This window comes from Choloepus didactylus, chromosome 16, assembly GCF_015220235.1.
Source record: "Choloepus didactylus isolate mChoDid1 chromosome 16, mChoDid1.pri, whole genome shotgun sequence".
Lineage (NCBI taxonomy): Eukaryota > Metazoa > Chordata > Mammalia > Pilosa > Megalonychidae > Choloepus > Choloepus didactylus.
Genome location: NC_051322.1, coordinates 43,808,543 through 43,821,275, shown reverse-complemented (window position 1 = coordinate 43,821,275; position 12,733 = coordinate 43,808,543). Strand labels below are relative to the sequence as shown.

Here is a 12,733-nt window from a genome sequence, read left to right as displayed (position 1 = left end):
AATGAAGAGGTGGGCAGGCTGGGCCTCTGGAGGGGAACTAAAACATCCCTTGGAAGAAAGCAGGGACATAGGGCTATGGCACCAGTTGGTTTGGGTCACATATGAAAGCTGAAGTGGAAAAATGCAAACCAGTTATTCTTCCGGACAAATAGGCATCAGTTTTGAAAGGAAATTAAAAAAAAAAAAAAAAAAAATCTGTCTTCTAGGGGTCAAGTTTATTTCGGTTGTGTGTGTGCACCTGGGCATGCAGGCTGCTGATGGTAACCCGCTCCAGGCGTGCATTCCACTGTGCCCGGCAGCACAAAATGTTTACAGGGAAGGCCAGCTCCCTGTCGCTGGGATCTTGTGGCTGTCACTGACCAGTATCCTAGCTGTGCTCTCCTGAGCACCCTCTGTGGGAAAGCAAGCTCAGGAATGAGCTGGAACTACTGGGATTCGGGAGGGACTCCAGGGTGAGCAGGGAGCTATGCGAGCCCCGAGAGGTGGAGATGCTGGGGTCCAGGGTAAAGATGCCGGCCCATTATAAAATATTTCCCAGACCGATGCATGAGATCCGTGCTCCTTTTCGTTTCTATTTGATTGGGAAAGTACCTGGTGGCCGGCACCTTTCAGTTTGCAGCCGCGCATCGGGACTTCTGCGGTCGTGAAGACCTTGAGGGGACGCTGAGGCCCAGGGCGGGGAAAGCCCCTCCTCAGGTCTCCAGCAGGGCGTCCTGTCTGACCCTGCCCTGAGCGTCTGTGCTTTTTCAGGTGGCACTCAGGCACGAGGATGGCGACGAGACGGCCGAGCCTCCCGCCAGCGGGCGCCGGGACCGGCGGAGGGCCAGCGTGTGCGGCGGCGAGCCCCGGGGCCTGGACCGCAGGAGGAGCCGCCGGCACTCGGTGCAGAGCGTGCAGAGCGCCCTGTCGGCTCCCACCAGCCCCTGCTCCCAGCCGGATTCCGGCCTCACGCCCAGTCCGGTGCGCGACCTCGGCGAAAAGTAAGCATTAACCTGGCAGGGGAGAGGGTGCAGGGCGCAGCAACGGGGGAAGGAGGCCCCCACCCCACGGGTGCCCACCCCTGTGCCCACCTCCATCCGACCCCCCGGGTCCCGGAGGGCCCTCGGCTGGCTTCCTGCCGCTTCTCTACCATTAAACCACAGCCTGAACATCCGGGAACTTCCATTGCCCGGAACTTCCCGGCAAGATGGCCCCGCTGGACGTGCACGGATCTCATCTTACTAACCCCATGAACTCTTTTTCAGCCACTTGTGTTTTCATAGTATTTAATATCTCAATTAGTACACGTTCAGAAAAACTGTGCTTTATCAAATGGAAGAGAGTCCAAAATACAAATCTTTGCCCTAGAAGGAGATAGTATGTCCTAGTAGGAAAGTGAGATGGAAGAGTCTTGTGATGCTTGTAGATAAAACATACTTGAGGGTAGTTTTAATTTAATACTACCTGCATGAGTAAACAATATATCTGTCTACCTATATCTTTATTTATCTATCTGTCTGTATTTCAGTAAATACTAATGCCATCACTTAGTCACTCAGCAAACATTTTAATCAAGTGTCCATTATAGGCCAGGACTATCCAAGGCCTGGAGATAGATAAATGGAAAAGGTATGAGCTTGTCCTTAAGAACCTCAGTTCTGGTGGAGTGGGAGAAAGTTAGCATGAGAATGGTAGTAGATAGGAAGAAATAGAAAGAGGAGTAATCCCATGATAAATTATATTATGGGAAACCAGAAGTGGTTCCATGAAACAGTGGGTGGCCACACTGCTCTGGGGTCTGGGTTTTATCTTCCCAGATGGATGTTATCAGTTCCCTGGGATGATGGGGCTCTGTGGACTGGTCCGTGCCAACCAGGTGCACAGGGCACTGAGGTATGCTGGAGAGCCGGTGCATCACTTCCTACTGCTGGCAGAGTAGGAAGCAGTGCTCACGTCACTTGGCTGGAATATTTTCCCTGTCATGGCAATCGCTCCTGGAGTCAAATTTAGGTCAACAATAGACTGCCTGGTGAGGAAGACCTTAAGAAAGAGAGCCATTAAAATATGCCCATTTCCTCTCCATCCCTAACTGGAACACCCCATCATCAACACCATCAAGAGGTGCCCTGAGCACTTTGGTACTCGTGGAATCACTTGTGCGTGAACCAGCCCATGCTTTTGAGTGCCTCCTATCCTGGAAGGAGAAGGGAGGGCACTGGCCTGGGAGTGATGTGTGCATTGCCACCCCTTCTCTCCTGCATAGCCCCAGGGTCTCTCCATCTACAGATTTTTCTGTTTCCGAGAGCCTCTTCTGTGTACAAGTTATATTTTATTGAAAAGAAGACCCAAACTTCTAAATATATTGAAGAATGAGAGCTTTTGCTTTGAAAATTGTACTTTGTGACCCCAGATCTTAAACTCAGTACTCAAACAAAGGGCCTTGAAGTTCTCTGCTAGCACTACCCCTAGTTAATGGTGTGAGAAGTTAACATGGAGATGTTGACATGTGCAAAGCTTGGAGGAAAATATACACAGTCGGCTGAAAAAATCTGCATTTTAAATCACCAAAGATGCTGAGGGGAAGGATTTAGGTGGCTGGGTCAGCAGCACCTGGCGTTCTCTTGCTCTGTCCGACCTGTCTGTTCCTAGTCAATTTCTTGCTGTTACGCTGTTCAGGTCCTGTGTTGTGAGTTCAGGTGACAGTGCCTTGTGACTTTCCAGGTTGACAAGGATGACAACAGTGGAGTGAACCATTTGACATAGTTCATGGTTCTTAGGTGCTGGGTTTGGTGGAATCTGGATTGCAAGGCCACAGATGCTGCTCAGAATGCTACTTGCATTCAGACTGTAAATGCTACTTGCATTCAGACTGTTTCTTCATTTTATTTAAGTTATTGCTTTAACATAAATTTCATGGCATTTATTTGAGAAAAATACACTTTCCTTCTTGTAAAGATATATAACATTTTACCGACTGATGATTGTGAAATGAATCCTGTTGGAGGGTTTTTACCCTGTGGCCCCAAAGCGATAATAGAATTTTGGCAGAAGGGGGAGTGAGATATAGAGGGAATGGGTGATGAGATGCAAAATGGGAAATGATCCCTGCATGCATAACTTAGTCACCTGCTGAACATCTGTAACTCAAAATAGTACCTTCGAATCAAGTAGCTCATTGTGTTGCATTCCCTGTAGACCTTGAAACACACGGAAGAAGGTCTGACCTAGATTTCCCTTAATCTATGTGAATGTTCTGACCGTATTACTTCAAACTTGTAAAGCAGGATGCCTGCATACACCACACATGAGGCATTTTTAGGCTGGATTTTCTAACCCCGTGACCCAACTAATGCCAATACTTTGGAAAAGAAGATAGAAATACAATAGAAGCTAGAAAGAGAATAGATATTGTCCTAAAATGTATATAGCACTTTCTTTAGGCACTTCTTTTACATCATTTGAATTCAATTCTCACAATAATCCTCTGTAGGACTCAGGCAGGGACAGTGTCATTAACCTCATTTGACAAGTGAGAAAACAGATAGAGGGCAGGTGCCTTGTTCTGGGTTGTAGGACAGGGGTGAATAGGGTGCTGAGCCATGCAGGGTTCAACCCAAGTCTTGGGCCCTTATCTCCCAATATTCAAAGCATGCAGACCACATCCAATCAACTGTTTCTAAACATATTCACTGAACAAGACTCACACTTCTGACTTTAATCAGTTAGAGAGGGAATTTGATTTATATATCATGTAATTTTTTTTACTGAGGTAAATATAAAACTTAAAAGAGAAGTTGAAAAGGAGAAAACCTTGCTTACAGGCATCCTACAGCTTCTCTGTACAGACTTAAGCCTGCTAGGCTATGTACTTCAATTCTAAGGAGAACTAATAATAAAACCCTAATCTCAGATTGGTTTGCTATGGTTTCTTAAAGAAGTAGAATTCACACTGAGCATCTGCCAAATAAGGTACCTTATTTGCTTATTTGCTGGTTATCTATCCCTTAAAACATCTTTGTGTGACTCTGGGTGCTGAATGAGTTTCATTTCTGCACTTTAAATTTACAGGTTGGATTAGAAGAAAGAAAATTTTTGGTGTTTTCATTCATTATTGAGAAAATAATTGTGGGCATCTAATTAGCAAAATAATCACAACTTTGGTTTAAGTTGTGAATGTATATCATCTTAGGACCGAGGTGTTCTTGTTGTCCAGCTCAAAGCAGAAGTCCTTTCTGGAACATTTCTAGGGATGGGGCACACTTTGAATCTGTGTGCTCTCCACACTGAGGTGCCCCATCCCATCCTTGGACTATTCTGCTTGTTAGGAAAGTCTTCAGACCTAAATTTGCATCCTCAAAATGTTTCCCTGTTCATCTTGGTTTTTCCCACTGTAAACACCCAACAGATCTCCTCACTGTGCTGTTGGTCTTTCTGATATTTGAACACTGCATGGGACTTAACACATGAACTTTAAATTTCAGCCTGTTGATTTCCACACAACATTCCAACCAGTAGAGGTAATTTGGAACTTCTTTCAGTCATTAATGTTAGCAGTTGTGCCTTCCAGCTTTCAGTCATGTATATATTTTAGTGTACATGGAAGAGTGACCTGGCTGGCAGGTAGTGGATGATGACAACTGGTTGGGAGTGGTTGGTGTAGATTCCTGCCACATGCTTCTAAGGCAGGGCTCAGCAAGCTGTTTCTCCAAAGGGCCAGATAGTAAATCTTGTAGGCTTTGTGGGCCAGATGGTCTCTGTTGGGAATGCACTCTGCCATTGTAGCACAAAGCAGCCATAGGCATCATGTGAGAGAATGAGTGTGGATGCGCTCCAAGAAAACTTTAATCATGGACACTGAAATTTGAATTTCATATAATTTTCATATGTCATAAATATTGTTCTTTTTATTTTTATCAACCGTATAAAAATGTAAAAACCACCCTGAGCTCACAGGCTGTACAGAAACAGTCGGGCCAGATTTGGCCCACAGGCTATAGTTTGCCAACTGCTGTTCTAAGAGTCTGGGATTCTTGAGGGGGGTGGGTGGGGGAGGAATGGTCTGGAAATGACAGACAGAAGTATGTGAGGTGTGGAACTCTACCTCCATGCCCTGCGAGAGGGCTCCAGGGAACAGTGTCCTCAGGTTTGGAGTTAGAGCAAGAAAAAGAAGGGACTATTGTGCCACGAGGTTGAGACTATAGGGGATTATGCTGATGGTTGATCGTGAGTTTCTAGGGCACAGTGGCAGATTTAGGGGCTTGAGGAAGTGCAGCAGGTAAATCAGATCGGGGGGCTACAGGGGATTGCTACTGGCATCTAGTGGGTAGAGTCCAGGGGTGCTACTAAAACATCCTACAATGCACAGGATGGCCCCCCCATAACGAAGAGTTATCTGGTCCAAAATGTCACAACAGCGCTGAAATTGAGAAACCCTGCCTTAGGGAAAAGAAACTAATTTGTTCTATTTTTCACCTTCTCCTTGGTGGTTTAGCTGCTGGGAAGAGTAGCTTTCTTAGAAGCACATAGAACTTTGTAGACTTACATTAAATATCCATGTGCATTGTGGAAAGAAATGAGAAATACCCAAATGAGAACAAAGGCTATTTGTACAGAGCTTACTGTGTCAAGGGAGCCAGCCATCATCACTAGCCTTTGGCAGAGATGGAAAGGCGTGCAGAGGTGTGGAGAAGAGGGAAGAGGGAAGACTGGAGGCTGCTGGCTTGGGGAAGCTGGAGGGGACTAACTAGAAGCCGGGAATCCTATGTGATTGGTTAGGGGAGCATGTTTGACTGTCTCTGGTTGGCCTTAAGTTGGAGGTAGGGGCAGACATTAGGGAAGCTGTCAGCTATTGACCAAATCCTGGCTATTTAGGGTTGATTGCTGCAGGGATTGTGGTTTGACTTCCTGGGCTGGCTGCTGTAGTGTGTGCAGTCTCCTAGACTGAGTGCTGCAGTTCAGTGTTTCCTGGTCATTGTCCTTTTGTATTTTCAGCCTCTCAGCATGGATTAAAATGGATTGTTTCCAGAGGATATGATACATCAGCTGAACACAGGTTGACAGGAGTATTTCTAGCTAAAATGATTGTTGATGCTTTACAAACAAATGTCTTAAAAAGAGAGGAGACTTGGAATGTCTGTAACAGCTGATTGGTTACTCACACCTAGTACACAGATAGCCTACACTAAGGGTCTTTTTGTTTTAAACTCTGTTTAGCAAAGTCTTACATTTCAAATTCTCAGGTAGTATACTGAACTCTCTTAGGAAACCAAAGGCTCAATTAAATCTCTTGCTTTTCTCAGGAACCAAAATGTCCAGCATATCCAATTGTAAGCAGCTTGACATCCATCATGTTCCAAAGAATTGACATAGTAGAGTGTGACACCAACATTAAGAAAATTGGCAAGACAGAACAATGATTCTATAACAGAGGGTGAGATATTCCACAGCAGGCTTCCTGAGCCTGTTCAGAGGGAGAGAAACAGGGAACAGTCTCATCAGAGCTTCCTCTGTCCACCCTGGAACCAGAGTTCGCAGTATTCAAGCAGAAGGGAGGAGTCTGTATTGAAAGGGAACAATGGCTACTTCTTAGCTGGTAATATTGGCAACTGGTGGACAAGAAGTAAAAAAGTGAAATATCAGAATTGCTCTTTTGGCCATGTAAGTTAGACTAGGGATTAAAATGAGAAACACCTAATATCTGTTTCCCAGAAGTACTCGTTGTAGTAAATTGCAAAGTAATGAGGACGTAAATGAGCTGTCAGGGGAGCTGAGGGTTGTGGCTAGACATTGAACCAGTTGGGGAAGGACTGGACATAGAAATTTCTCCCCTAGACATATTGCCCCTCGAACAGCAGAGAGAGGATGTGGCCCTCCCACCCACCATGGTCCTAGAGAAAGGGGAAATCAGGAGGGACTTTCTGGGGCTAAGTGCCGGTGGGCTGTAGGCCACAAGTACAGCAGGATTTAGCTAGCCCGCTTGTACTGCAGGGAGGTAGAGTCTGGCCAGGGATGTGGTGTGGGGGCAGAGCAAGGAGACCAGTTGTCTTGGTGGCCCCAGCATCAACTCAGTCTGCCCCTGGTAGTCAAGAATAGGCCATGGCTCTCAAGAGGCAGCAAAGCACTGTCTGTACAAATCCTCACCCAGGTGGTATTTGGAATCAGTGTGGTAGATGACACAGAATGGAGGGTCAGGAGCACGGGGCAGGGAGCACAGAGCCTGGCTCCACCACCAGTGGCCATGCATCAATTTATATTTGCCCCTGGCACATAGTAGGCACTGAATAAATGGCAACTCTTTTTGTTTTCCAGTAAGTACAGCCAGAAGAACAATACAGAATTTAAAGATGTGGCACCAGTTATGCAGATGTAAAACAAGGACAGCTGGCTAGTATAGTTAAAAGATGATAAAAACAGTGCTAGCAGCAGCAGTGGACCTTTACTGAGCACTTATCTGCTGGGCATTGGGCTAAGCACTTAGTGTCAGTGCACTCCGCTTTCACCATAACCCTACGAGGTGGGTACTGTTATTGTCCCCATTTGACAGGAGGGAAAGCTGAGGCACGGAGTTAAAGTAACTTGTCCCGGGTCCCACAGCTGGTATATGGTGGAGCTGATCTAAGTGGTCTGGCTTCAGAGTTCATGCCCTTTACCAATTCATTAAACTCTCCTTGTTTCTGTGATTCTGTGGAAATAGAATTATGGTATAATACCATAATACATTTGTTCATTTTGCTATACCTTGCTTCCAGTTTTTCCCTAGTATGAAACTTGCTGTAATGAGCATGTATAAATGCACACACAAATAACTGTACACAAATGTTAGCCTTCTTTTAGAAGAGGTTCTTAGTGAAATTCTAGATAAAAGGACATAAACATTTTAAATTTTAATATTGATACATTGCCCTTTAAGAGGCTATACCAGTTTGCTATCCCATCATCAGCATATGCTTGACCATTTGCTCATACCATCACCAGCACTGGATGTTATATGTTTTTCAGGTTTTTTGTAATTCTAGAGTGGAGCCTAAGAATTTAGTTTACATTTTCTGATTACTGCCGAGTCTGTATATCTTTACTTTTTTGGCTGTTGACATTTATTTCTCTGGGTATTGCCTGTTTTATCCTTTGCTCATTTGTCTCCTTGATAGTTTGTCTGTTTCAATTAATATACAACTGCTCTTTTAATATGGAAATTTTCAGATACAAAAATAGAGAGAATGTAGGCATTGTTTATATGTTATAGAAATTAACTTTTTGAAAAATATCATGTTTTCTCCCTGTCTCTCAAATATTTTAATATTTTTAGCTTAATTGATGACATCTCTTGCTGCATGCATCGAGTATATTGTTATAGTGTCCAACTTGTAAGTCCTTTCCTTGGTGGATTTTAGGCATCATGCTTGCTCATGATGTGTGCCCTCTTTCTAAAGCAGCCTCTTTATATTGTCCTGGGAAATTACTTTGCTGTTCTTCCTTTACCTTCTAGGATGTAAGTAGTGGTAGCAGTAGTGATAGCAGAAGTCAGCATTTATGGAGCATTTACTTTGTGCCAGCTACTGTGCTAAGCAATTTGACATGTATTGTAAACTCCATGAAGAAGGTACTAGTATTCTTCCCATTTTATGATGAGGAAACTGAGGCAGAGAGAGAGATTAGGGAACTTGCGCTGTGTATCACAGCTGGTAAGTGGCCCAGCTGGATTTGAACCTGGGCAGTCCCAGTCTAGAGCCTGCACTCAGGACCAAACATTCCAGAGCTGCTCTCTGGCCCTTTAGAACGTGTTCAGTTAGGACAACATTTTATCTTAAGAGGATGAATTAGATTTGTTGAGAAAGCAAAATATCATTCAGAGCCAGACATTTATTGGAGCTTAGTAATCCTAATGAGCTTGTTTATCATCACTGATTCCGATCCCGAAGTAATCATGCTGATTTGCTTGTTTTTCTCATAAGTTAGCACCAAAGACAGTTCCTAAAGAGGAGTTCTGAAACGTTCATAGCAATAACTGCAAAACTGGAAGAAGCCTTCCCAGATTATGACTAACCAACCATTAACCATGGTGATGGGGGAAAGAGGGAGGGTGTGGAGAACAGGCCCGGTGGTTAAAAAGAAGCCACAGTTAACTTATCAATTCTCAGAGACTAAGCTGTCCTCACCTTTTGGGGGCTCATAACTAATGCACGCCAACTGGCGACTCAATGGGTAGTGGGAAGAGGGATGCTGAGCCTCCAGGGCTGGGGCTGGAGGGATGAGACAGGTATTATCTGTTTTCCTGCAAGAGTGGGAAAGGGTGTTGGCGCTTTCCACCAGCCCCAGTAACCGGTGGGCAAATGGGGGAGCCTAATTACAGAATCCTGCGGGGTGGGTAAGCTCATCTTCCCTTATTTTGACTGAGCTAGGTGTGTTTGGGTGCCTAAGTTCTGGCAGGCACATTGCCCACCCATCTCTCTGGCCTTGTCCACAGAACATCATTGCCAGGGCTTACAGAATTCATTCACCACAGGGTTAGCTGCAAGATCTGGAGCAGAACTAGCAGAGCAGCCTGACTTTTGTCTTATTTCGAAGCATTTGGCAAAGGACAGTGGATTTGCAAGCAAAAACATTTGATCACGCTACTGGGTGCTGCGTAATCAGTTTTTCTCTACAAGATCTATGATGCAAGTGCCCTGCTCAGCTCTAGCACCTGGAGGAAGGCTTGGCCATGTGTGGAAGAGGAGCCATGGCTGAGAGCATAGGTGTGGTGTTCAGAGCTGCAGCCCAGTCTTCCTCCTGAGGCTTGATCTCACTCCCCCCATCTGAACTCAGAGGATGATGATATCTCTTTCATAACGTGGTGGGAGGGTTAAGGGAGACAGCACAAATGTGGGCTTAGCCCAGTGATGTTATTATTACTATCATCACTCTATGCCCTGGAGCTTTCCTGGATATTGTGCTATTAGAGAAGGTAATTGTTAAATAAATGTGGGTATGAACTGGAGAGGATGTTTTGTGCACTGGCGAAAACATACTAGAGAATTTCACAACAGCCAGATTAACAATCACTGGTACCATGAGTGGCGGGTACCTACCTGGGAGGATTTATCTGATGGTAAATGATTCATTGTAAGTGGGATTTGTTGACAAGGGCTCTGGCCTCCTGATGCAGGCCTGATTGGAATATGGCCAGTGATTACCACTAAAAGTCCAAGAGGTTCTTCCTGGCTTCCTAGTGCTGAGTAATGAAGGCTGGACTGGCGGGGAGAAGGCTGGGAGAGGGCTTGGAAATGGGAGAACCAAGTAAAGGTGGAGATACTATAGCATGTTCCTTCTGATTTCTGGTTTCTCAAAAATTCCCTGTGATCAGATTGCAGATTTCTTGGGAGTTTTGACTTTGCTGAATTGAATTTGGAGATCTTTCTTTGTTCAGAAGAAGTTGGCAAAATTAAAAATATATATATGGAGAGACAGAAGAGATGGCGGCATAGGAGTGGAAGCTAGTGTGTCCCCCTGGAACAACTAATAAACAACCAGAAGCAACTAGTAAACAATCTGGAATAACTGGGTGGGGGGAGCAAATGTGACTGTCCATTCATCATACCCCAACCTGAATTGGGAGGAAGGCCGAGATTGCAGCATACAATCTGTAAGTAAAAACTGTGGATCCAAGCCAGGAGCCCTCCCCCCGCCATGGCCCTGACTGCAAAGCCTTGTGGTGCTAGAGAGCAGCACTCTCCGAGTAAGTGAATATAGCTCAGCTGAGCTCCAACTGGGTTTTTAATTAACAAACATGGATTGTTCAATACAAGCTACAAATCCCCAAAAAGCAGACAGAGGCTTTTGGTGACGACTGACCTTGGAGAGCCTGAAGGTGGCCATGGACTAGCCCTGAAGGGGGCTTTCTGTCCCTTTTTTGGCTCAGTGGAGAAAGCCTCAGCCATTTTCGGTTCCCAGGACTCTGACCCGGACAAGGGTGGAGATAGCAGAATCAGAGAGACTATTCAGTTGCAGGTGATATCTCTCTAGGGGGTGTATCTTCCCTAAGAGGAAAGAGGTGGGGCCCAGCTCTACTTCCCACTTTCCATTCAGAACCAGACCCCGGAGACTGGGGGAAAACAGCTACGGGCCACACCTCCTTACACCAGTCTGGAGTTACAGGCTGACAGGCGCCATCTGCCAGGCAGAAAAGCACAGTGGCTTGAGGTCTTATAGGGTGTACCAGTCTTCTAAGACACCCTCAGGGAAACCAGATACTATTCCCTTCTTCCAAGGCCTGAGCCTGTTCTGATCTGGGAAAACCTAATTGGGGTAACCAAGGAAACCAGATGCCTAGACAGCAGAAAACTACAACCTACACTAAGAAAAATGAAGTTATGGCCCAGTCAAAGGAACACACTTACACTTCAACTGAGAAACAGGAATTTAAACAACTAATACTAAATCAATTAAAAAAGTTTAGGGAAGATAGGCAAAAGAGATGAAGCATACAATGAAAACACTGGGTGTATGTAAGGTAGAAATTGAAAGTTCAAAAAAAACTGGCAAAATCTATGGAAATGAAAGGCACAACACAAGAGATGAAAGACAATGGAAACATACAGTAGCAGATCTCAAGAGACAGAAGAAAACACCCAGGATCTGGAGAATAAGACACCTGAAAGCCTACACACAGAAGAACAGATAGAGAAAAGAATGGAAAAATATGAGCAACATCTCCGGGAACTTAAGGACAAAACAAAATGCAGGAATGTATGCGTCATTGGTGTCCCAGAAGGAGAAGAGAAAGGAAAAGGGGCAGAAGCAATAATAGAGGAAACAATCAATGAAAATTTCCCATTTCTTATGAAAGGCATAAAATTACGGATCCAAGAAGTGCAGTGTACCCCAAACAGAATAGATCTGAATAGGCCTACGCCAAGACACTTAATCAGATTATCAAACGTCAAAGATAAAGAGAAAATCTTGAAAGCAGCTAGAGAAAAGCAATCTATCACATACAAAGGAAGCTTGATAAGACTATGTGCGGATTTCTCAATAGAAACCGTGGAAGCAAGAAAGAAGTGGGGTGATATATTTAAGATACTGAAATAGAAAAACCACCAACCAAGAATCCTATATCCGGCAAAACTGTCCTTGAAATATGAGGGAGAGCTTAAAATATTCTCTGACAGACAATGAGAGAGTCTGTGAACAAGATACCTGCTCTACAGGATACACTAAAGGAAGCACTGCAGACAGAAGGGAAAAGACAGGAGTAAGAGGTTTGGAAAACAATTTTGGGAGATAGTAGCACAGCAATGTAAGTACACTGAACAAAGATGACTGTGAGCATGGTTAAAAGAGAAAGGTTAGGACCATATGGGACATCAGAACGAAAGATGAAAGGTAAAGACTGGGACTGTATAACTCACTGAAACCTAGGGAGCTCAAGGATTGTAATAAAAGGTAAAAATATGTTTAATATATATATATATGTATATATATGTGTGTGTATATATATGTATATATGTATATGGACTTGAACTCCAATAGTGAAAACAGGCTGGAAGAGAAAACACATTTATCATCCTTTTATTATGCAAATCAAGCTCCTGATTTGGTTGTGTGTAGTGTGACCTCATGTTGTTTGATTAAAGCCTGGAGGACAGCTGATGGTTTCTGATACCCTTCCGTTTCATGGCACATCATCTGGAGGAGAGCAGACTGCAATCGGAGAGTCTGGTGAGGTCCTGTTTTGACGATCCTAGGAGAAGTGGAGGGGGTCTGACTGAGGGGGTGG

The 12,733-nt window shown here is 44.6% G+C and overlaps 1 protein-coding gene across 3 annotated transcripts in view; it reads left to right on the top strand.

Annotated features, from left to right (window-relative positions):
- The window catches only part of FHOD3 (formin homology 2 domain containing 3), a 509,790-nt gene that overhangs the window by 344,719 nt on the left and 152,338 nt on the right, over positions 1-12,733 (top strand). For 2 of the 3 annotated variants that reach the window (XM_037806363.1, XM_037806362.1), the window contains exon 10: positions 751-980. In XM_037806363.1, coding sequence (XP_037662291.1) covers positions 751-980 — 230 coding nt within the window. The remainder of the gene's footprint in view (positions 1-750; positions 981-12,733) is intronic. The other variant, XM_037806361.1, reaches the window with a different exon arrangement.